We start from the raw sequence: 24,283 nt of genomic DNA, 5'->3' as shown, positions 1-24,283 counted from the left end.
TTAGGCCAAGGTTCCAGGCCACGCGGTTATGGCAGGCGGCACGCAGGTGTCACCTGTGCCTTAAGGGTCCAGGCCGAACAATCTGGGGGGGGCTCCGGAGGGGAGAGTGGCCATGTCTTGAGATGCGACAGCAACAGGCTGGTTTCCCGCCAGGCCCCAGGCGTCAGCAGCAACAACAGTGGCCACAGCTCAGGACTCGGCTGAAGGTCACTTTCCACCGAGGATAAGCAGGGGACGAGGCAAGAGGTCTCCCTGAGAGGCAGCCCTCGTGGGCCTCAACCAGTCCACAGGGAGCTGGCGGTCCGCTGCCGCGGGGTGGGCTGACCGCGCCTCACCAAGACACGGAGCGGGACCCTGAACTTGGAAGGCCCCGGCTGGGGTTTCCATGTGCGCCAGGGGGCAGGCTCTGGACTAGATGCTGGGGTGGCTGCAGGGCATGGCCAACGTCTCAATGCCACCGACGGGCAACGGAGGGTCTGTGGAGGTCGACCCTGTGTGTATTTCAACCAGTGACCGCCCGCTGCGAAAGACACGCGCACGCCCTCGGCCTTGCAGCCCCCCCTTTCCAGCCAAGGTCAGATCCTGTCTCAAACCGATCTGTTGTGGGAGGCTCTCCCCCTTGGAAGTTCCCAGGTGGCGGTTTCCAGATCGGGGACGTTCCAGTGGAGCTAAAACCAGGGTTATCTCTGAGAATCCTTCCTTCTGCAGACGCCGCCAAATTTTTAATGCGGCCTTGGGGACCACAAGAACAGCTGGTCCCCAGGAATGTCATTTTATCTGGAAGCCATGCATGCCGTAAGGCCCCTGATATTTTTTATTTCAAACGCTGCTCACGAGAGACGTGGTTCGGAGCCGTGACAGCCCCTGAAGCCCCACAGGTGGCCCATTTCCGCTGCGTGACTGCCGGGGCCGCGGCTGGAGGACACGGGGTCTCCCCTGATGCTGGAGGTCCCTTGGCAGAGACTGAGCAGAAACTGAGAGGGTTTGGGGACGTTAACTCAAAAAGGTTGGCTTCTCAATTTTTAACTCTCAAAAGATGATTTCAGATTTTTATTTGGGCTCTAGCTCACGTGGGGACTTAATCTTTGAAATGCATTGTTCCCCCCTGCTCAGGGTTCTGCTCAATCCCTGCCTACCTATGTCAGAATCCAGCCAGGGGAAAGGTCTTCTCAGGCTTCCCAAGCAGGGGAGTCAAGGTTAAAACTGTTTATTCAGGACTTGAATTGACGCGCCCGATGGCGGAGCTCTGGGCCTCTTTCCAGCACCCTGAGCCCTCGCTAGGTCCAGGCTCTCCCACCCCGGCTGGCTCTGACAGGAAAATTTTCAAAATGCTCATTCCCAGGCTGTCCCAGAGACGGGTTCCCGCCGGTCTGGGCCGCGGCCTCAGCTCGGTGTCCTCATGCGGCCGGCGAGGCAGGCTGGGCACTTGGCTCGGAAACTTCAGAGCGTTTCCGTGACGAAGGGGAAATGTGGGGTCCTCGTCTGCTTCCTCTCGTCAGCGAGGGGCTCCCAAGAGACCTGACATGCGGTGCCCTGCAGACGCCTGTCCAGTGCATGACATTGCTGGCAGCGGACGCTGCGGGCCTGGGTTTTCACACGTCAGGGGAACAGTTCCTAATTGTTCATTCCAGGATATGAATCATCGTGAGTGCAAGACCTTTCCAAATGAGCTGTCATCCCCGTGATTATTCACTCTTGCTAGAGAGAGGAGAAAACTGGCTGCTGTGAGAGCAGCCAGGAGGGGACATGCCGTGGGGATGGGGTAGGGGAGGGGGCGTGTGTGCAGGCTGAAGCCACAGGCCCAGCCTGCCTGGCCCTGCTCACAGGGAGTCAAAGAGGCCCTGCAAGCAGCTGCGCTTCCAATGGCGAGGATGTCCACGGCGGGAAAAGCGGGGCTGGGGGCCCAGAGCATGGGCTCCAGCCCGCTCTGCGGGTAACTGGGAAGTCACTTCCCCTCACCAAGCCTCGGGGCCCTCATTCCATTCCAGACTAAGATCCGCACGTGCTCCCTTGGCAGTTTCAGGGGAAACGCTCTGGGATGGCGTGACCAGCTTTGGCTCCATAAAAACATAAAACCTCACTATGGGTACAATTAGTGTCAACAGCATTTGAGGACATGCGAAGACCAGAAGCTTCGAGAGGACAAGCATCTCCGTCAGAAAGGGACACAGGGAAGTAAACAGAGCCAGGCAGGCAAGCGTCAGAGAGAAATACAACCTCGACATACTCAGCTACACGAGACCGGACGGCGCACAGCAATGTGTATAACGTGGAAAAAATGACAAAAATGTGCTTGTACAGCAAACAGCCCTGGACGGCTGCACAGAAAGCCGTCAGCGAGGCTGCTTTCCAGGAAGGGAAGCGCCAGGCACGAGCAAGGCCTCTCGCTGGCTTCTCCCTGTACCTTTGGAATTTCACACCAAGTGGATAGTAAAGACTATTGAATCAGGGGCAGGAACGTGGGAGGTGCTGTCCCCAAGTCCGCTAGGATGGCACCTGGATATGTCACCGGCTGGCAGAGAGTGGTTCCCTCTCCTCCCCGCCAGCCCCCAGGTTAGCATCTGAAGGGGCTCGTCGGGGCAGTGGCCCCCATGCCTTTGCAACCCCTGCCAGGGACACACCCTTCTGAGCCAGAGGCAGCCCACCTGCAGGGGCACAGGACCATAAGGGGGGAGCAAATGGCCGCCAGCATTCCAGAAATCAGGGACAGGGTCCACATGGAAGAAACAGGCCTGAGGCTCACCTCCCGCAGCTTCTCCTGGGCCTCGGCCAGCGCTGCTTGCTTCTCCTGAAGCTGGGCCAGGGCAACGTTCATCCGAATCCTCTTGGGCTCCACCACGCGGTACAGGCGCCCGTACAACTGTGGGGAGACAGCCCAGCTATGGTGGCCGCCCACCCACCGGCCTACCCGCTTGCATGCCCGCGCCCACGAGAGGCCTTGCCTGCACCCTGCATGCACCCCGCTCACCTCCATGGCCCGCACCCACATGCACAGGGACTTGGCCGCAAGTGAGACTCGGCCGATGATGTCAGGCTGGAAGTCGGGCTGCGCGCAGTAGGCCCCGATCTTTTTCAAAACCTTGTCCGAGATATTGTCTTTATCAAAGTGGATCAGGGACTTGATGAAGTTCTGCTCCCCTGAGGGGTGAAGACAGGGGAGCCTCAGCCGGAAGCCTTCTCCAGCTTCACCTCCATGGCTCGGGCACAGCCGTGTTCTTCCTGGCTTGGCTTACCCGGCCTCACCCTGAGGTCCCCTGCAGACCTTGCCTCCATCTCTGGAAGCTCCAAGCCCCCGGGACCCTCCCCAGTGGTCCTGGATCCATCTGCCACCACGTCCCTTGGAGACTCACAGCCTAAACTCCTCCTGCCCAACACACACACTTGCACACACGTGTGCACAATCACATGCGCACACACACACCATCACTTCTGTATGCCTCGCACTGACTTTCCAGGGCAGGGGTCCCCCACCTACGCTCATAGGCTTTATCCAACCAAGCCTCTGGTTTCACATTTTCTGTGAAAATGAATGAATGAAGAATGCCCAGAGGCATTCTTGCCCTTGGATTCTGAGATATACTCCTGTATTTTTATGACGATTTCCTTTTCTTTTTTTCAAATCAAGAGGAGTTGTTTTCTGTCACTTACGACCAGTTACTGCCAGTTACATCTCCTCCTCCGCACTAGGCTCTACCCGCTCTTGAGGGTGGGAGGGACGCCTCGCTCGTCTGTCTCCCCAAGTGCCCGGCGCACAGCAGATGGGTAAGTGAGGTGGACGCGCGTCAGCCACCCCATGCGCTCTGGCTTACCTAGCTGCCTCTTGGCCTCTGCCCACGAGGGCTCGTTGCCTCGAAGAATCATGACGGCCTGCATCACCATTTCCACTTGGGCGGGGGGCCGTCCGTAAGACTTGATCTCTCCTATATCCTTCTTGTTCAGGGACTCCAGGGCCTGGGCAAAGGGACTCACTCAGGGAGCAGGGCCCAAGGGGACTCAGGGAGCAGGACAGGTCCCAGCTGAGGCTGGCCCGCCCCTTCTCGCTTCCCTGTGGGGGTCTGGAGCACAAAGCAGGCTGGTCCCATTCCCTTCCCTGGGGCTTCCCGCTCTGATACCCGCATGGCTTCCTCCAGGGCTGGCAAGGCCTCTTCTAGATCCTTCTGGGCATTGTCAGCCAGTGCCTGGCACTTGACTTCCTCGACTGCAATCTTCTCACTATTGGCTGTGACTGCCTAGGGACGGAGAGGACTCGTCTGGGCCTTGGGCAAAGGTGGGGGCAGTGTTGGCGGGGAGGATGGAAGTCTGAGGAGCGGCCTGTGTGTCCCTTGACATGGTCAGGGAGGGCAACCTGGAAGCCCCTGCCTGGGGGCGCTGGCGGCTGTGGGTGTGTGGGGCGGGGCCACGGCCCGTTGGGTGGGAGGGGCTTGGGGGCCGGGGCCGGGAGCACCTTCTGCTGCTCGTCTGCTTCTCGCTTCTGCTGCACGATGATGACCAGGTACTCCTCGCACTGCTTCTGGAACTCAGCCACCTTCTTCTTGGCGTCCTCCAGCTCCAGGGACATCACTTCCACCTTCTCTCTGGTTTCGTCGATCTTGAACAGTCCCGTCCGCAGCTTGTTGGCCTGGTCCAGCAGCTCCTCCCGCTTCTCTCCCAGCAACCTGGGGCACACGAAAGGAGACTGTGCCTGGGGAGGCTGGGCCCCCGGAAAGGGGAGCACCCTGCATGGGTCCCCGTCTCGCTTTCTGTTGCCGCTGCCGCCAGCACCGTGACGTTTTTACAGCGTCCAGCCTGAATCAGGGCTAACAGCTCCCCAGCTGTCTCCCCGCTTCCCGACTCTCATCCCTCCACCTTATTCTGTGCTGCCGTCCTCACACCCGCTCCCCACTCGCGCTCCCACTGCGCACCGAGCAGGGGCTGCCCTGAACCAGCACACACCAGCCTGTCCCCAGGGGGTGGCCACCCCTCCTCTCCACCCCAGTTTGACATGATTTCTGATAGTTAAAGAAAACCTGGAAATCTGGATTTTACTAAGCCTCTCGCATTAAAAGTTATCAACTTACTCAAAAAGTTTTCAACACTGCACAGGCCCAACCCACCCCACCCCACCCCCAACAAAAAAAGTCTATGCAGGATCATTTTCTGAACGAAGTGAGAAAATATGCGTGAAGGGCTGAGCACACCGAATGGCCACCGGTCATCCAGGTATCCAGGGAAGGCAAGAGCTTTCTTTGCTCACAGAGGGACTGCAGTGCCAGGAATAGTACACAGCACATAGTAGATGCTCAGAAAATACATGAAGTGGATGAGTAGGTATAGGTAGTCGTTCTTATGACACATGGCTTTTTCCTTGCCTTGATCACAACACAGAATCCAGTCAATGAGGTGGGTTTGTGGGTTTTTTTAAACATTTGTTTTGCGTCTTTCGAAGCAAATTAGTATTACGTTGCGCACGTAAAGAGGCACTCGATACAACTTAAAGGAATGTCTGATTCTCAAGATGGTGCAAAGTCAAGGAGAGGTTGGAGAGGAGAGGACTGGTCCCTGCCTCGCAGGCGTACACAGTACCATCACCGTTGTATTGCACTTGGGAGAAAGAAACGGCATCGCAGAAAACAAAGACAGAGCAGAGAGGGTGTAGAGAGGAGTCCCGGCCTAAAGGCTCTGCAATGTGAACCCCGGCTCTCTCTCACCACCCCTCAGCGGGGCGGAATGAGACCCCCACATCTCAGCCTCTCCCCCAAGGGCGCCTGGCTCCTTGGCCTCCTGGGCCGGCTCCAGGTATGTCCCGCCCCATCATGTCACCGAGCTCCCTGGGCCTCCCCGCCCTCCACGCCTCTGCACACCTCTTGTACCCGGACACGAGCTCTAAGTAGTTGGTGGGGGTGACGTAGTTGTGTCTCCGCAGCTCGAGCAGCATCTTCTGGGAGTACCGTGCCACTGACCAGTGCATGGTGACGAAGATCTTGGCCACCTTCCTGTGGATCTGGAGGCCCGTGGGAAAGGATGGAAAACGCGGAGTGAGGGCAGGTGGAGGAGGGGTGCAGGAGGGGGCCTGGGGCTGGGTGCCAGGGGTGGGGGGCACTCACATTCTCCTGCGTCCCCAGGTCCACCCCCACGAGGTACTTCTCAGCCACCTCCAGCAGGGCCTCTCGGGGCCACTCTGAGAACCAGTTGATGGTCGTGCAGTTCACTAAGGCCGGGTACTGGCGGATCCAGTTCCTGGGGAGGGGTTTCGAGAGGCAGTCAAGCCCCTTTATGGAGGCAGATGGCCTCCACTCCTGGCCTCCACAAGGTCCGTCTGCTTTCCTGGAACCTAAGTGTCCCATCCCCTTGCTCCTGTGTGTCCCTGTCTTGATCCTGCTTCCTTCAGGGCCAGCTCAGTGTAGAACATAGGAACAGGTTCTTGTTCTAGCTGTGGATCTCAGGCAGATGCGCTAACCCTCCCCTCATCAGTTTCCTCATCCCTAAAATGGGAGTAACATGGGGATGCCCCGGGGGCTCAGTCGGTGGAGCATCCAGCCCTTGATTACGGCTCAGGTCACGATCTTGTGGTCGTGGGTTTGAGCCCCACCTCAGGGTTTGCACTCAGTGGGGAGTCTGCTTCAGATTCTCTCTCCCTCTGTCTCTCCCCCCTTCGCTCTCTCTTGCTCTCTCTCTCTCTAAAAAGTGAATACATACAGCCTTAAAAAAATAAGATAAAATGGGACTAACAGGGACACAAACCCAAGCTGTCACTGGACTTGAGGTGACATGTGCAGTGTAGTACCCAGTGCGCGGTAAACACACCACGTACCACAGACCCAAGAGCGAATAGCTCGTGGAAAAACGAGGGGGCCGGTGGTTGTCAGGGGTTGAGGGGGCAGAGGAAGTGGGGAATTATCCAGTGGGCATAGAGTTTCAATTTTGCAAGATGAGGAAGTTCTTTCTAGAACTTCATCTGCTGCATCGTCTGCTGCACGACGATGTGAATATGCTTAACCAGGTGAGCGGGACACTTGCAAAATGGTTACGACGGTAAATTTTGATGTTATTTTGTTTTTGTAGAATGACAACTAAAAATTTAAAAATGAAACACAAAGCGACAACAGGATACTCTAGTCCTACCGAAAGGGAGGGGACGCCTCCTCTGTCAGCAGCAGCACTGGGGACAGAAGGCGAGGTCTAGGGAAAGGAGCGGCCCACGGAGGGGGAGTGGAGAGAGAGCCAGGGCTGTCCCAGGAGGCAGGGGGACCGGAGAAGGGTGGGGGCTGGGGGAGATGCTGTCACAGGGGTCACCTGAAAGGGTCGCCCACAGGGCTGAGGCAGAGAATGATGTGCAGATTGTCGCGCACGCGCTCAATGAGGTAGGTGAAGAGGCTGTCGGAGGACGGGGACACCTGCTCCGCCTTGGCCTGCTCCATGATGAGCGTCTGGATCTGCACAGAAGCCATGTTGGCTGGGTTGCAGGGCTGTGGTTGGAGGGCAGAGCCCCAGGGGGTGGGGCCCCTGTGGCACCGATCAGAGGGAGGGGTGGTCAGAGGGGCACAGCCACTGGTGGAGGGTGGGGGAGGGGCTTGCACCTCTTCGAATTCATCAGCCTTGTAGAGATTGGGGACCTCCCCTGAGCTCAAGATATTGTTGATGTCCTCCAGGAAGGACTCGTCGGCGATCTGGGTGTCCACAAAAAGGAAGGACGTGGGCTTGAGCTCCACTCCTGCCTGGCGGTACAGGCGCTTGATGTCTGGGCCGGAGGAGGGGAGGAGGCAGAGGGCACAGGCGGGTGTCAGACACGCCATCCCGTCCTTGTTCCCCTTCCTGTGTCCCCTGGCCTGCAACCCGCGCACCATGCCGCCTGCTGCCCACCGGGCCTGGCAGGCTCAGCACCTGCCTCCACCTCCCCTACTCTTGCCTCCACAGGAAGGCGGGCACCTGACCTTTCACGCCAGCCCCCAGCCCACCCAGGGTTCCATCGGCAGCTGCACCTTCTCGGAACTCCTGCTTGCGATAATGCTTGGTGACCTCGATCTGGAAGGTGATGTACTCGCAGATGGAGGAGGCCAGGCGGGCCAGACTCTGGCGCCCGCTGCCCCCGATGCCCACCAAGAGCATGTTGCCCCGAGGCTGTCCGATGACGCGCACGATCCGCGCGACTGGGGAGGGGGACCCAGCAGTGAGGCCACGGAGCCATGGCAGGGGGCGGGGGGGGGACCCCGGGGCCCTAAGCTGGAGATAGGCCGCCTGAAACTGAAGGACCCAGATGGAAAAGTGTGGGGAGAGGCTGGGGCCTGGGGCATCTCGAGCAGCCACCCCTGGGGAGGACAAGCCCTCTGGGGCCCGAGAGGAAGGCTCCTTCCCAGACGTGCCCATGCTTGGGAACAGCCCACCGCTGGGGTGCTGGCAGGACGGGAGGGGGCTGCTCACTGTGCTCGATGGCCTCTCGGAAGAGCACCAGCTGCATGGGCACCACGGTGGGGGACAGATTGTACTCGCAAAGCGCTGCCTCCATGGCCGCTTTCAGGGCCGCCAGGTCCGTCAGGTCCTCGTACACCTTGGGCTCCCTCATGAAGTCCCCTGGGCCCGGGGAGCAGGGCTCAGACCCCGGGGGCCGGCCCGGCCCTCCTCCCAGGCCCCCTCCCACACCTGCAGCGGCCGCAGCACCCACTCACCGAAGATGGGAGAGCGCTTGGTGGGGCACAGATTGTGAAACGTGAGGTCGAAGAAGGAGCCGAGCTTGTCGCTGATGATGCCTACGAAGGCCTCCATGTCTGCCGCGTCCACCAGCCGGTCTGAGAAGACTCTGTCGGGAGGGAAGGGTCTGAGCCTTAGGAGTGCAGGGCACAGGGCCCGCGGCAGGGGCTGGGTGCCAGGCCCAGGAGGCCCGCGACTGGCGTCTGTCTGGGGCATCTGTCTAGCCTCAAGTGGGGCACAGGCATCTCACCTGAAACACTCATGGATCCAGAGCCGCGTGATGCTGGACTTGGTGTCGTGGAAGTCCTTGTTGGCCCTGAGCATGCCCTGGAACACCTGCGGGAGGGGCGTGGCCGGCGGGCAGGGAGGGACCCCAGGCCGCAGCGGGAAGCTGGGGAGGCTGGGAGGCTGGGCTTCGAGGGCCCCGCGGGATGGGACGGCGGCTCACCTTGGAGATGTCCCGGAGGTTGAACAGGTAGTGGATTTTCGCGGGCGTGGGCAGGAAGCGCTGCACCACCGTGTTGTACACGTCCAAGGTGGCCTCAGTCACCACATTGCCGATGGCCTTCACCTCCTCCTCGAAGTCCTGCAGCTTCTGGTTGATCATGGTGCCGAATATTCGGGTGATCTGCGACTCCTGGGGACAGGCCCTGATGCTCGCCTTTGCCAGCTCCTGGCCTGCCTGCCCGACCCCGGGGAAGCAGCTGGCTTTAGGGGGGCACCAAACCCCCCCAAAGTCAAGAGCAATAAGGTGTTCGTGCGATATTCAAAAATCAGCGGATATGCATGACGAACACACACCAACAGCTCACACAGGGATGGTGGTGGCCAGGCCTGCTGCCCGCACCCCCACCCCGGGCTGGGACACTGCTCGGCATGCACCCATCGCGTGCATTTATGTAAACCTGAAGTGTTTGTGCGTCCTCTATTTTTGGCATTAGCTGCTTTAAGATTGCATTCAGCTGTGCTTTATCTTGATTACTGAGGCTCTGGGGGCACCTCTGCGTGCCCCGCTCAGCTCCCTGAATCTGGGCGCTCTTCTCGGCTCTCAGCTGCAGGATCCATCTTCCTTTCATCTATGTGGGCCCCCAGAGCTCTCTGCCCACCCCCCACATGTCTTATTCCACAAGCCCCAGCTACACTTGCCTCCTGCTGCCCTTGGGGCTCAGAAGCTAAGACTCCCACGATAGCGGCCCCCGCCCTACGTGACCGCCCCGCATGCACCTCTGCTCGGGGGTTCCCCCAGCCCGCCTTGATGTGCCCGCTCAGTTCTCTGGGACGTGGTTGGTTTTGCCCCTTACAGCACCCTGCCCCCCCCCCCCGCCCTCTCCCCACCCACCCCGGCCCCTGCCGCCGGCCCCATTGTGCCCTCACTGTGGGGAAGGTCATGTTGATGATGTTGAAGCGACCCTGGAGCCTGGGGGAGATGGCGGTCCGTCCGCCCCCGGGGGGTCCCATGGCGGCCATCAGGAACATGTCCTGGGGAGCAGAGACAGGGCGGGCTGGGACAGGTGAGAGAGGGACGAGACAGGGCACAGGACTGGAGGGCTCGGAGCAAGGATGCGGGGAGGGCCCCGGACAGAATGAGAAGAACAAATGGGAAATAAAGGTGTAAGAAAGGTAGAACAGGGGGAAGGGATCGGGGCCATTTCCTTGAGAATCAGCAAAGGGACGTGTTTGTTTTCATTTCATCATGATCCATGTACCAAAACCAGAAAATACAGGTTGGTGCAAGAACGTTTTCTAGACTCTTCTTTACCTTCTGCGTGTGTGTGTGCACATGTGTGTGTGTGTATGTGCGTGTGCACACCTGTTCTCTTTCCCAGAAACAGAAGAACGCACTGTTAATCGAGTTTCTGGGGGCTGGATGGACGGGCAACCCCGCAGCGAGGATGGGAGGGCTGCCGTCCATCCATTTGGGAGAAAGAAACCACCAAGACGCTCAGAATCCCCTGGGCGCAGAGCCCGCCTGGAGGCAGATGCTGGGGGGACGCAGGGAGGTGGGACGGGAGTCAGGGACCCTGGGCACACGGGCCACTCCGGGAAGCGGCAGGCCTGGCACGTGAGCGGCAGACAGAGCGCAGGGGGGCGCGCGGGCCAGAGGCACGATGATGCCGGCGCGGGCTGTGTGGGTGCAGAGGAGGACAGGACGCCAGGGTTCTTTCCCGGGGTCCCCGGGGAGTAGGAGCTGAACCTCCAGGGCAAGGAGCGGCTTCTCGGGAGGCTTACTCGGATGTACTTGATGGTCTGCTTGGTGCGGTCATACCAGAAGCCGTAGTCGATCCAAAGGCGGATCAGCTCCAGCGGGGGCTGGGACCCGAACATGTCCTTCGCGGGCATGTTCAGGTCATCCATAAAGGTGATCATGCTCTTGCCCCCAAACGGGACGTAAACGCCCTTGGTTCGCTTCTCCACCCGGCTCTCGATGATGCTCTGCACATTGTTGGATGTGGTCTGGTGAAGGGACACAGCATGAACGCGGGGCCTCGCTGGGAGAGACCCGGGGCTGGAGGGGCAAAGCCCCGGGCCCCGCGGCGCACCTGTGCAGACATGTTGACGATCAGCACCGACCACTGGCTGGAGGGCAGGGATTGCAGGACACTCTGGGCGATGGACGTCTTCCCGGTCCCCACAGGACCCACCAGCAGGACGGGGTTCTGCCTGGCCACCAGGGCACTCACTAGGTAGTTGTAGCGAACGGTGTCGACTGTGGGCACCATGATCTTATAGAAGGGGGAGCTGGGGAGCAAAGCGAGCCTTGGCCAAGAGCCCGGGCTGCTCCTTCTCGACCCAGCTTCCCCCTGCCTCCCTCACACATCCCCCTGAGGGGCCTGGAGATGGGGCGTCCTGCCTCCTCCTTAGGGACCCTGGCCCAGGCCATCCAGATCCCACTCCCTCCATTCCAGAGGCGCTGCCATCTGCAACCCCCTGCCCCACGGCTCACCTGCCTCTGGCCCTGTCCCAGCAAGTCCCGCCCCAGGCCCTGCTCTCACTTGGGAGGGTAGCGCCAGCTCTTCGGGAGCTTGTCCTCAAATGATGTCCAGTTCCGCATCTTGGGGTCCACGAAGTACTCGTACACCGTGTCCTAAGGAGGGAAGGCGTGTGAGGCTGCCCAAGCCGGCGTCCGCTCCCCACCCTGGGCACAAGCGCTCACAGGTCCCCAGGGGAAGGATGGCTGAGTTGGTGGGTCCGAGGGTCCCCACCTTATTGGGAAAGGAGCCCTCAATCTCCCGGACATAGCTGTCAATTCTCTTGCGTCCCTCCTCGTCCACGGATGCGCACACGGACCAGATCATGCTGAACACAAAGGTCATCTCTACCATGGAGATGTAGTTTTCACTGTCCGCCGGGTTCACCTGGACAGACGACAGGGGAAGTAGCCTCGTCATAAAGGAGATGGACGGGGCTGGGGAGTGATTCTGGCAGATGGCCACAAAGGCTTGGAGCTCGCCTCCCTCCCTGGCTCCGTTCGGGAAACCGTGTTGTTCGGGAAACCGTGTTGTTGTAGATGACCATATATCTAAAACAGGGAGTTACATCCTAAACTTCTGCAGCTCGGCCGTTGTCCCGAGTCTCATCTTCGCTACATTATAAAGACACAGCATCAGGGCACCCGGCAACCTCTGTCGGTGAAGCGTCAGACTCTTTTTTTTTTTTTTTAATTTTATTTATTTATTTGACAGAGAGAGATCACAAGTAGATGGAGAGAGAGGCAGGCAGAGAGAGAGAGAGAGAGAGAGAGAGAGGGAAGCAGGCTCCCTGCTGAGCAGAGAGCCCGATGCGGGACTCGATCCCAGGACCCTGAAATCATGACCTGAGCCGAAGGCAGAGGCTTTAACCCACTGAGCCACCCAGGCGCCCTCACTCCACAATTCTAAACTGAACAACATTTTTCTTAAGTACCAACCAATCTGCAAATTTCCTTTTTTCTTAATTTTCTTAAAAGATTTTATTTATTTATTTATTTGAGAGTGCATGCCCACAAGCAGAGGGATGGGGGCAGAGGGAGAAGCAGGCCCCCCGCTGAGCAGGGAGCCTGATGACATGGGACTTGATCCCAGGAAACCAGGATTATGACCTGAGCCAAAGGCTCAACCTGAAAATTTCCAAAACCCCGTCATCAGATTAGATGAAGAGCTCCTTCCAGCAGAAATGGTATCCTAAACCCTCCCATGTACCAAAATTTAATAGGTATTTTTCTAAAGGATGGAGAAATGAGGAACCAAGCGAACCACCCTCAGGTCCCAAACGATGGTAGGAAATGAGCGCGAGGCTTTGCCGTGTGCCATAAGCGACCGGGAGTCCTGAGTCTGGCATCCCGCCTCGCGTGGACATGTGCCTGCACGGCTCCGTGGTCCATGAGACCTCCCCTCGGGGTCCCTGCTGCACTCACACCCGGGTTCAAAGAGGGTCTCGGACACACGGCTGCGCTCAGGCTGTCCCCGCAAGGCCGCAGCCCGTCCCACCCCCGCGCCCCGCGGCCAGCCTCACCCCATTCTCCGGCGTGGCCAGGGCGGAGTAGAGCTTGCAGAGGGAGATGATGCCGCTGTACTCCGGGACAGCCACCAGCTCGGCGCAGTAGTCCTTCTTGAAGGCCAGCATCTTGCTAATGAATTTCTCGAACATGCGCTGCAGAGGCTCTATCTCCGCCTGGAGTCCAGACAACGGGCTCTGCCTCTGCGCTCCGCCCGCCCCAGGGCCCCGTGGCTGCTCCCCCGTCCCCCCACCCCTTCCCGTACCTTCGGCCTCTTCTCCAGCCAGGACTGCACGTAGGGCTTCCAGCCCAGGTCGGTGTAGTCGGTGTAGACCATCCCGCAGCGGGACACGGTGGCGGGAGACGCCACGGCCAAGTTCTCCACTTCGAACAGGAGGGACACCTGGGGAGACACTCAGTGGGGGCTCCATCTTTCCCGTCACCCAGCCTCCGCGGGGAGAAACTCACAGCCCCCGATGTCCCCCAAGTGCCTTTATCCGAGCACTGAGCATGGCACAACACGCCAGGACAGAGGTCTACAAAGGACTTGCTTTTGACAAAGAATTTAGGGCTTATTAGAGGTGAAGCTTCCCCAAAACCCCCCTCTGGCTCGCACTGAGTGGATGAGAAAGGGTGGGTGTCGCAGCCCGTGAATCCTGGCCAGGCAGAGGGGGAAGGCTGACTCCTGAGCACAGGGCTTCCCTTCCGGATGCTCCTCCCCATGCCCACCGTTTACCTGGCCTTCTTCCCTTGGACACAGGTCTCCCTGAATCCAGCGCCCTCCTCCTCACCTCTCCCACTGGAGCTCCTCGTCTGGGCTCCCTGGCCCCCCTCCCTGCCCCTCCCCGCAGGGTCGCACCTGCTCAGGCATTGCGATGCGCTCCCCATTGATGAGGGTCAGGACTTTGTTGTCGTCCATGACTGAGTTCATGCTCTCGATCCACAGCGTGTCCACAGGGCCATCGAAAAGGATCCACTTCTCATCCGGCTTCTCGTCTTGGTAGGAGGAGGACGGGCAGGAAGCTAAAACCGCCTCCCCAGACCACCCCTCATCCTCCGCTCCTCAGAGAGGCGAGTACATTCTGGCCCAGCATTTTCCTCCCAAGTGGGGTCTTTCCACCCCTGGACTGCTGGGGTTCCCTCCCCGTGTTGCGGGCACCTGCACATGCCGTCCGCATGACGCTGGACAGGATGCCGTCTGTCCACTCGTTCGTGTTGAGGTCATACTCCCCATACAGCTCCCCCAGGGACAACGCCTTCGGGTTCAAGGGGAACTCCTAAAAGGGACACAGAGGTCTCAGTTTATACCCAGGTCAGCCCCATTCCCAGATGTCCGGACTTGCTCTCGGTCTCCAGTCTCTCCCTGGTGCCCTTGGGCCCGAGCCCTGCCCACCTGCGCCCTGGTCTCTGGCAGGCATGTCCCCGTCCCCGAACGCACCCTGACCATGTTGAAGTTGGGCTCTCCGGCACGGCACAGCGAGGACAGGGAGGCCTGGAGGATACGCCATGAGGTGGTCTTGCCGCTGCCTGTGCAGCCCACGATCATGGTGGAGTGGCGTGAGTTTTTGGTCTCGTACAGCTGGATGACCTTGGTGAGGGTGAATGGTGTGCTCTGCAGGCCCATGTCGCGGATCTCCTGCTCGATGGTGTCCCGCAGCTGAGAGGGGCAACAGACGGCAGGAGGCCTGTAAGCCCCGCCGCCGTGGCACCCCGGGCCCCCCCACTCCGGCCATCGCTCCCTCAGGAACCCGCTGGCCGCTGCAGAGCTGGGAGGCTGGGCTCTGGCGTCAGCCAGGCAGGGACCCTGAGGCAGGGACTGCTCTGGGCCTCAGTGTCCTCATCTGCTAAGTGGGCGCGATGAGGGTGCTTTCCTCGGCAGACTATCCTGTGATTTCTCTGCTTTCACGCCCCCCCACCACCGGCCCAAGAATTCTCCTTTTCTCTCTAGCGATGTATTTGCAAAGACATATTTTTAGCTAACGTTTGACGGGTTTCAAGGGAGAAGGCTCATTCTGGGTATCTGAACCACCACTCCCCCAGAGAAGAAAATTCCTATAGAATTTTCTAGAATTTCTAGAACTTCCTAGAATCCTCCTGTCCACCCCTTCTATGCCACTGCTCTGACACAGCAGCAGGGGCCGGTGGGTATAAAAAAGGCAGGAAGGGCTCTGAGGGCACCAGAGAGGCAGGGGCCAGCCACGCCGGGGGTGGGGGACGCGGCCAGAGAGTGGAGTGTCTAAATAGTTCTAGGTCATTCTGTAGACAAGGAGGCCCAGAGAGGGCAGCGGACCCGCAAACAGCCACAGCCCGTGGACAGCAGGACGAGGCCCGGAAGCCAAGCGCCACGTCCACAAGTGCACAGGTGAGGTCGGCGGGAGGGGCGAGGGCGAGCACCTTGCCATAGTCAATGGTGGGCAGCTCGACGTTGGGGAACAGGTCTTGCACGATGGCATTGAAGAGCGGTACGTCGACAGAAGTGAGCTTGGCGATGTTCATGTCTCTCATTGAGAGCAGCAAAACCTGGCCAGGAAACGAGGGGGCCTCTGGCCTGAGGAGGGGGCCCTGGGCGCTCTCTTGGCCCCCCTTCCTGTCCAAAGGGTTGAGCGGCAGGGGGCAAGAACAGTGCAGATGGCCGAGCGAGGCGACGCAGGGGACAGGTGATGCAGGGGACAGACTACACAGGGGACAGATGACACAGGGGATGGGCTGCGGGGTGGGGATCCCAGTCTGGGGAAAGCGTCAGTGCAGGCGGGTAGGACCAGAGACCCTGGAGGTCGGAGCCCAAGGGCTGTGTCACAATCTACCTCTTCGTCAGACATGTCCGGCTGCACGCGACGCTTCCTGCCCGCGTAGCGCAGGAGGGAGGTGAGGGCACGCAGGCCAAAGTCGTAGTGGTCCTGTCGGGACAGCTGCTGCACGGCCAGTGAGTACAGCGTGTACACCTTCTTGGCCAGAATCTGGGGAAGGAAAACCGAGGAGGAAACTGCGCCCTCACGCGGGGACAGTGACAGAGGCACACAGTGGGGCCCCAGGCCTCCAGCAGGCCAGGCCAGGCTCTGGGGAGAGTCTTAACAGAAGACTTTGGGAATGGTGCTGCCGCAGATTGGGGACCTCCCGGGGGGGGGGCTCCACACCCTCCTGACCACAGCCTGCCTCCCTCAGAGGTGCCTCTGTCCGGGGACTCATCCCGGAAGGGACGTCAGAGCGTTAGCGACATACCTTGCAGTTGCCAAAGCCCTCCCCAAAGAGGATGATCTCGGCGATGAGAGTGGAATCGGGCACCACCATGGCGATGGGCCGGAACATGGATTTCAGGTTGTCTGGCAGCTCTGTGCGGCCGGCATAGCCTGTAGGACAGCGCCGTCCATGTAGAACCCAGACCAGTCCCCGAAGACCCCTGCCCATTCGCAGCCCCGTTTTCCCCAACCCCAGTTCACCCTTTCCTGGTCTCCCCACAGACCCTTCCCCCAGCCGTTCCCGGGGAACGGTAATGACACAGCCCGGGCCCTGCGTGCTGGCGAGAGTCCCCGTGCCTGCACACAGGATGGCAGACACACCAGGACCTGGGGCCGGCCCAGCCAGAGAGGACAGCAGAGTACCCCAAAGGACGGGGGGCATGTACAGACACACAGAAGTTACAGCAAGACCCCTCCCCTTCTCCCAGAAGGCTGGGTGTTTGTCCTTCCCTCTCCAGGCTTTGTCTTTCACCGCCCTCCCCTTGGGCTGAACCCGCTGGCCTGGAAAGGGGAGCGGGCTAACAGCAAGCTGCCCTGGACACGCCTGTCCCCGTACCCGGGTTCATGGTGATGAAGATCCCACAGGACCACACCAGGTTTATTTCAAAGCCCTCGAAGTAGAAGCGGGTGAGGCTGGCGGCCAGGGCGGACAGGATGGACAGGATCTGCTGGGCCACCACGGACAGCACCTCTATGTTGATGCGGTTAAACTCGTCAAAGCAGCCCCAGGCGCCGGTCTGTGGTGGGAGGGGCAGAGTTTTGGGGGGCCAGAGAAGCACCGTCCCCTCCAGCGGAGAGCCCTGAGGGGCCAGGCCGGGGTTGGCAGCCCCGCCTGACATGCCCCGGCAGGTGTGGCCGTCTCTAGAGCTCAAGTGCTGTCTGGGCAGCGGGGGGCGGAGGTGCAGGGAACCCCAGGGGCAGTCCTAGCCCAAAGCTTTCCAGCCAACAGAACAACCACAGGGACAACCTCAGGGATGGCTGGAGCCAGCGTGCACTGGGAAGAGACCCTGGGGAGGGAACTGGTGAGCCCCGAGGCCTGTGCCCGGGACGGGTATGTACACATGCATGACCTCGTTGAGCCCTTACGTCATCTCCTAAGTCTTCAAACAAGCAAAAATGAACTCGAGCGGAGCTCGGGGAGGTGCAGGGGTTTCCACAGTCGTGAACACTGAGGGCAGGGAGTGCTGTATGCTACACAAAGCTGGGGACCGGACCGGGGTTCAGCTGACCTTCCGGGACCAGGAGGGGGTGGCAGGGCAGGGGGACAGACCTGGGCCAGGCCTGAGTACATCCTGCCCATGGACTTGTAGTCTAGGCCCTCAGAGCAGTTGACCACGATGACGTATATGCCGAGGGCCTTGCCCAGGTCCTTGACGGTCTCCGTCTTCCCCGTGCCCGCCGGACCTTTGGGGGAGCCCCCCCGGTGCAGGTGCAGGGCCGTGGTCAGGGTCATGTAACACCTGAGGATTGAGGGCAGGACCCCAGTCGGACTCCTGCGAGCACCCCCGTCCCTGCCCAGCAGCTACTGCTCCCCAGGCCACCACCCTGTCACCACGTCAGCCACCTGTCAGTCAGCGGGGTGATGACCAGCCGGCCAGAGTTCCCCAAGTACTCATAGCTGTACTGGAACTGTGTGTTGGTCTGGCGGATCAAGCAGTCGTCCAGATCCTGGAGCAACAGGGCAGAGGAAGGGAGAGACGGGCTTGGAGGAGGAGCTTGGGGGGTTGGAGGTTGGGGGGGACTGGGAGGCTGCAGTTACGAGACCAGGGTTCTGTCCAGGCCGCGAAGGGAAGGGCCTACAGCCCACGCGGAAGGGGGTATCCAGGCCACACAAATGCCCACGGCCTTCCTGGGCCCGATCAGCTGCCCTCGCGGTGAGCTGTCCTGCCTCAGGAGACGGGACGGGGCCGAGAGCAAAACCAGGCCCGGGGACCGGGGCGCCGGGAGGGCGTGGGTGGCAGCGTGGGCCGGGCACCTTGTCCCAGTAAAAGCGCAGCTGGCTGAGCCAGTCAAAGGAGCTGATGTCCATGAGGCCGGCCTTGTACAGCTTCTCCAGCACGTCCCGTGCATGGACTTCTATGGTCACCAGCGCCACGATTTTTAGCCGCATGATTTTGGTCAGGCTCCCCCTGATGGCTTCCGAGTACTTGTTCAGGACCGACACCTGCGGGACAGGGGGCGGCAGGGAAGAGCAGGGCGGGGGCGAGGCCAGCACAGCTTCCAGCCCCGGGCCCATCCCAGCACCCCGGAACTCCAGACCCCCAGCCCTTCCAGGCCCCCCAGATTTGCCTTGCAGGACTTCCGCCACAAAACACCATCGCCGTGGCCCTGACCCAGACCCCAGCGTGTCCCTCCGAGGCCCCCCAGGCCCGCCGCACACTTGGAGGGCCCCCCACCTGCTTCTTCTTCAGGACCTTGAGGATTTTCTTGTCTCCTCGCTCCTTCGCCGTCAACAGGCACTTGGTGACGTCGGCCGTCCACTGGATCTGACTGGCCGTGATCACCACCTGGGACCCACACAGAGGTTGCATCCTCAGGCCTGGCTCAAAGCCTAGCCCCCAAGGCTCAGCCTCTTCCTGGCCCCAGGTGCCAGTGCCCTCTCAGCGGGCTAGCTCTGCCCTGCAGGTGGGGCTTGGGCCTACGGACAGGAGCAAAGGGTTCAGCCTGCAGGGCAGCAAGGCCTTCGCCCAGAACAGGGGCAAGAGACCTGCGTCTGGCGACACTCGCGATTCTGTCCTAACCTTTGCGGCTCCCTCTCACCCCTTCCGTGCTCCCTCGTCTCTACCAACCCCGGCTTACCTGGCCAGCCCACTCCTTCACCCACTTGTCCCTCTTGTTAAGAAACTTCTTGAGGGCCAGGCGACAGTTCCGGAGCAGGTCCCGCAGAGTGACCCTCATGGTCCGCTCCACGTCACCAAGCCAGGACTGGGAGGGGGGAAGGAGGGGACAGGGCCGAATGGCTGGGCCTCAGGGCCAGAGACGAGCGTCCCTGGCGGGCAGGGGCTTCGGGAGTAGGTCTCTGGGTCTTTGGGCCCCGGGGGATGAGCTGGAGCTGGGCGGCAGCTGGCTCAGGTCCCAGAGGGAAGTGGAGGCAAGGGGGCAGACGGTCTGCTTTTCAGCATCAGGGGACAGGGTGGGGGTTCAGCGACGGTAGGAGAGTCCCTTCATGGAGGTGCTCTCCCCTCACAGAGCCAAGCACACTTACCGAGGGGAAGGAGAATGAGCTCGGCTCTTAGACCCTCACCACTACTCACCTCCACAGGCCCCTCCAGAAGGACAGGGTGGAGGAAGTCAACATACTCGCCATCACCCGAGAACATTCCCACGGCTTCCCACTTGCTGCCGGGTCCCCCAACCTGCAAAAACAGGGAGCTAGGAGAGGTCTGGCCTGCCCACCCCTCCAAGCCACTTAGAGGCCCCTGGGCTCTTCAAGGGGAGTCTCTGCTCCTCTCCCCTGACCCCAATATTACCAACTCCGAGCAGTTCTGCTTGAATAATCCAGAAGCATTCATGCCCCCCTCCTGCTGGGAGGCCACGGTCCCCTCCAAGGTCCCCGAATCCCTTGACACTGCCGTCCCCCCCACCCTTCATCCCAGCCCAGCCAGCTCGGCTGACCTTCTGCATTCTCAGCAATTTGATGTTGTCGAAGCACTTTTTGAGGTGCGGCTGCACGGCCTCTGGGTTGCGGGACTGGCCCAGAATCTCCAGGAGGTCATCGTTGGACAAGAAGTAGAAGCGGGGGAAGACGTGGCGCTTGGTCTCCAGGTACATGTCCAGAGACTTCTGAATGTCCTCCAGAACTGTGTTCATTTGTGTCAGCGTGTCCAGGAGGCCTGGGAAAAGGACAGCCAAGGACACTTGAGGACACTTCACCGGAACGGCTCTGAGCGCGTGACTCCGCCCACTGTGCCGGCTTGTGGACGTCGGGGTACATCTTGCCCTAACAGTGGCTGGAAGCCAAGAAGTGTCCCCAAATCACTCTACCATGCTTAACCCGTCTCTTCCTAGTTCATCGCAAGGGCTCGTCACACACAGGTGCACGTTTTGTACGACATGTGTTCACCGAACAAGATTCCACTAATATGACAACGTCTCACCTCCCTCTGGTCCTAGACGGTCCCATTCCTGCAGCTCTGCCGGCCACCCCAAGAGCTTCTGGGAGGGAGAGACGGCTCTGCGCACATGCCCCCACATGTGCAATTCTTAAACACAGGTCACGTGCACACACCGGAAGAGGGCTGCGAGCACGGGCGGGAGGTGCCAGTGTCCCCCGAGGTGCAGGGAAAAAAAGCACTGGACAGAGACCATGGACAGGCAGAGTCTGCTCACCCACGAACCAGTGGGTCCACTACACTTGCTAAGTGCTCCCCACCTTGTGGGTATGAAGCTAGCGCCATACGCCTCAGAACCGCCCGAGGTACCACGTATAGTGGACTCCCGGTGACAGGTTCCCAATCATCTCATTGTCCTCCCAACCTTGGTTGTGCTGGTTTAGTCCCCTGTTTCCCCAGCTTCTAGCTTCTGAGGAGAGTCTGGACGCCCTGGAATCTGACACGATCCTCGTGTCCTCAAGGACAGAGTCCACAGGACACCGGGCCTCCGGGTGCTGACCCGGTAGCCGTGGGCGAGACGGATTTGGTTTCTGTGTTCCCCAAACAGGTGCGCATTTCGATGGCTTTGCTTAGAATGTGTTCCAAGTGTATATATGTATATGTTTATGTCTAATACATATGCATATGTATATATGTATAAGTACTTTGGAATCTAGATCAGTTTTCATTTCATATATCCTATTGCTACCTTTCATGAAGTTCACTGTAATATACATCTCATGTCTGCAAAGCTGATTTTGATACTATTTTAACATATTAATGTCTTCCTGGCATATTCTCATTTATAATATTTAATATACTATTGTTGCACTGTGAAAAAAAAAAAAAGAATGTGTTCCGAAATGTAATTTTGCCAATGATCTCGAGTGCTTTTTCTAGCAAACGTATGCTGTCCCTCAACTTTGCATACCTTCCGGCAGACGTTTTATCAGTATAATTAAAATGGCTTTTTACCATATATCCCCAAGGTTCTTGGGAAAACGAGGAACCATTAGTTGGCCCAAGGCAAAACAAAAAAGTCGGCTGCACCGCCCCCAGACAGAGCTCTTCTCCTCAGGATCCCCCTCTCGGCGCCCGGCGCCAGACCTCACTTCCCGATTCTTTACCGGAATCCCCCACCGCCAACCACGCTTTCTCCGTGTACGTCTCCATCCCACCCCCTCACCCCACCCTCCTACCCTCTACTCCTCCCGAGTATTTGTGGATTTGTGGGGTTTCGTTCACTGAACTGTTCACGCTCAGAAGAGGCGATGGTGATGGCGGGAGGGCCAGGCGCAATGGTCCTTTGATAAAGGAAGCCCATGGCCACGACCTCGCGCGGCCACCGAGCCCCCGTGGGACGAGAGCACACGGAGCCGACAGACCTGGGCGGTGCGTGCTCTGCAGAGCGTTGCTGTCCCTGCTCATCTGGTCCATGATGGACTTCCAGCTGCTGTTGACCTGGTCAAACAGGGCTGACTCATTGGGAAGCTGCTTACGGATGTCCTCTCCGATGAAGATGTTCTGGGGGGCCAAGAAGTGGGGCGAGACACTGTTTCTCACGCACGCCCCACGCTCTGCTCCCCACTGCCAGACCAGGAACTGCAGCCACGTGGAAGAGAAGGGGCATCAGAACCAAAGGGCAAAATGCCCACGTTCCGGAAGGAAAGTTGGGGTTGGGAGGCCAGACCCCTGGGTCTGAGAAGAGAAACGGAAGGAAAACAGGACTTTCAAGGAGGGAAGTGACCGGGACAGGTCATCACTATTATGCTCGAGGCTCGAAGGAAGGAGGACTTGAGAGGTGGGAAAACACGGCTGAGAAGAGGACCGAGATGTAGGTCCTGCGCCGAGAAAGGAGCCAGAGTGGGTCCTGACCTCTAGGTACATCCACTGGCGCTGCACTGTCAGCACCATCTCCACAACCTCCAGGATGAGGGAGAGGCAGCGCTCCCAGTGGTCCACTTCCTTCTCAAAGGCCTTGACGAAACGGGACGCCTTCATGGTAGACAAAGCCACCTGGTTATCTTCCAGGGCCTGGAATATCTCCTCTGTGCCTCTGGGGTGGAAAGCATCAAAATTCCAGTCCATCCCGTCTGTCAGACCTCGGGAGGGCCTGCCGCCCCCCGCTCCCCAAAGCCATCTCTACCGGAGTCGGTGATGGCCCTTGTCCTTATAGGGGACAATGTCCAGCTGGATCACATTCCAAGTCTTGGCAATGTTCTGTAATGCCTGTGGAGAGAGACCGGGGGACAGAACCATCCAGTATTCAGTCCCCAAAAGGACCACAACTTGGGAGGGGCCATGGGATGCTGAAAAGCTGGCCGGGGTGTTGCGGGGGGTGGGGCAGCAGGGAACTCTGACGCACCAACTCTATGGCCAGCTCTTTGGTTGCTGACGCAGAGATCTCCCCGATTTTCTCCACGTGCTGGTCCATCCCGAGGTCCACGATCTGCTCCAAGGTGAAGCTCTCAGATTCCTGATCAAATTCCCGTTGGATCTCGTCCCTGACCTGATCCCAGTGCCTGCAGCCAGGGACAGAAGGTCAGACCATGAGGCCAGACACTAGGGTGCACTGGTAAGTGTTGGCGTCGACCCGCAGGCTTCCTCTCCCCAACTGGGACAGAGTGAGTTTGTATGTCTATCAATATTATTCATTAAATAGGCCCTAAGACGCCACCCACCCCCGGGCACTGTGGAGAGTTCAGAGATGGAGGGGCTGACTCTGGAGAGGGGGTTCAGACCGACCGCTGCGGGTCTACGGTGGACAGACTGTGCATGGGGCCAGCCGCCGGTGGACAGACTGTGCATGGGGCCAGCCGCCAGGGCCGGCAGAGCTCATCCGACTCACACGCCCATGATCAGTGAGGAGCCCTGGGTTCCCTGTACCCGAGGAACCTGAGCCTCGGGGATCGGATAACTGAAGCGGGCAAAGTGGTCAGGTGACCCTTAGCCACGGGACACGTGAGGGCGAACCTGCCGGAAACCCCATCCGGGACGCAACGCGAAAGAAGTAAAATCCCTTCCTTCTGAATGCATGACCATGACACCGTTTAGAGAAGAGCGGATCACGCCCTCCACGGCTTCAAAGGCCTCCTCTCCCACCACGTGGCAGAGTCCACGTGTATCGAGAGAGTAAACTTGCAGAAGAAAATTAGAGTATTAGAGGGAAGTACGGAGAGAATGCTGGTTGAACTCGGGGCAGGGGGGTCTTCTTAGGCAAAGCCCAGAAGTGCAGACCAGGAAGGAAGGAGGTGATACTTTTGGCGAAATCAGAATAAAACCTTTTGGGGCGCCTGGGGTGGCTCAGTCAGTTAAATGTCCGACTCTTGGTTTGGGGCTCAGATTGTGATCTCAGGGTCCTGAGATTAAGCCCCGTGTCAGTCTCCGAGCTCAGGGCGGAGTCTACTTGATATTTCCCCCCCTCCCTCGGCCCCCCAAAACATAAAATAAATAAAATCTGTTTTTAAAAAAAGAATAAAACCTTTTGTAGACAGAAGACACTAAGCTGAGCGGTGACAGAGCAGAGTGCGGCTTCCCCGGGACGCATGTTTGTGGGTGGACACGGGAAGGGGACAGTGCAAGGCCCAGGTGGCCAGGGCCCAGGGGCCGGCCCCGAGGAGCGCGCAGCGGCCTCACCTCTGTCTCAGGGCCGGGTTGCGCAGGTCCGAGATGAGCGGCATCGTCCTCTTGAACTGCTCGATTTTGGCACGCGTGCTCTCGATGATTTCCCAGTTGCGGTCCTGGGCAGACCCGGGAGGCGTCAGCAGCCCCGCCCAGTGTCCCCGCACCGTCCCCTTCCTCCGTGGGCTTGCCTTGCC

General features: G+C 59.5%; 1 protein-coding gene across 11 annotated transcripts in view; it reads right to left on the bottom strand.

Moving 5' to 3' along the window:
• DNAH2 (dynein axonemal heavy chain 2) overlaps positions 1–24,283 on the bottom strand; it is a 78,115-nt gene that overhangs the window by 18,216 nt on the left and 35,616 nt on the right. For 7 of the 11 annotated variants that reach the window (XR_006607649.1, XR_006607650.1, XM_045083305.1 and 4 more), the window contains exons 26-65: positions 24,102–24,205; positions 22,831–22,987; positions 22,612–22,694; positions 22,341–22,521; positions 21,851–21,989; positions 19,990–20,207; positions 19,629–19,730; positions 19,174–19,299; positions 18,771–18,881; positions 18,350–18,538; positions 17,939–18,042; positions 17,645–17,834; positions 16,931–17,111; positions 16,358–16,485; positions 15,943–16,095; positions 15,533–15,658; positions 14,577–14,795; positions 14,298–14,415; positions 13,998–14,134; positions 13,404–13,541; positions 13,156–13,314; positions 11,868–12,020; positions 11,658–11,749; positions 11,205–11,403; positions 10,894–11,118; positions 10,039–10,143; positions 9,113–9,346; positions 8,915–9,000; positions 8,643–8,773; positions 8,398–8,547; positions 7,959–8,126; positions 7,557–7,717; positions 7,273–7,412; positions 6,084–6,216; positions 5,841–5,980; positions 4,445–4,655; positions 4,113–4,229; positions 3,810–3,951; positions 2,969–3,138; positions 2,744–2,860 (exon numbers count right to left, since the gene is read on the bottom strand). Coding sequence is in view for 9 of the 11 variants with exons in the window: in XM_045083305.1 (XP_044939240.1) it covers positions 2,744–2,860; positions 2,969–3,138; positions 3,810–3,951; positions 4,113–4,229; positions 4,445–4,655; positions 5,841–5,980; positions 6,084–6,216; positions 7,273–7,412; positions 7,557–7,717; positions 7,959–8,126; positions 8,398–8,547; positions 8,643–8,773; positions 8,915–9,000; positions 9,113–9,346; positions 10,039–10,143; positions 10,894–11,118; positions 11,205–11,403; positions 11,658–11,749; positions 11,868–12,020; positions 13,156–13,314; positions 13,404–13,541; positions 13,998–14,134; positions 14,298–14,415; positions 14,577–14,795; positions 15,533–15,658; positions 15,943–16,095; positions 16,358–16,485; positions 16,931–17,111; positions 17,645–17,834; positions 17,939–18,042; positions 18,350–18,538; positions 18,771–18,881; positions 19,174–19,299; positions 19,629–19,730; positions 19,990–20,207; positions 21,851–21,989; positions 22,341–22,521; positions 22,612–22,694; positions 22,831–22,987; positions 24,102–24,205 (5,937 nt within the window). In the remaining 2 variants the exon portion in view is untranslated. The other 4 variants (XM_045083307.1, XM_045083308.1, XM_045083302.1 and 1 more) reach the window with 4 other exon arrangements.

Source organism: Mustela putorius, unplaced genomic scaffold (genome assembly GCF_011764305.1).
Source record: "Mustela putorius furo isolate JIRA1106 unplaced genomic scaffold, ASM1176430v1.1 tig00000695_pilon_pilon_pilon, whole genome shotgun sequence".
Taxonomy (NCBI): domain Eukaryota; kingdom Metazoa; phylum Chordata; class Mammalia; order Carnivora; family Mustelidae; genus Mustela; species Mustela putorius.
This window is presented reverse-complemented; position numbering and strand designations above follow the sequence as displayed.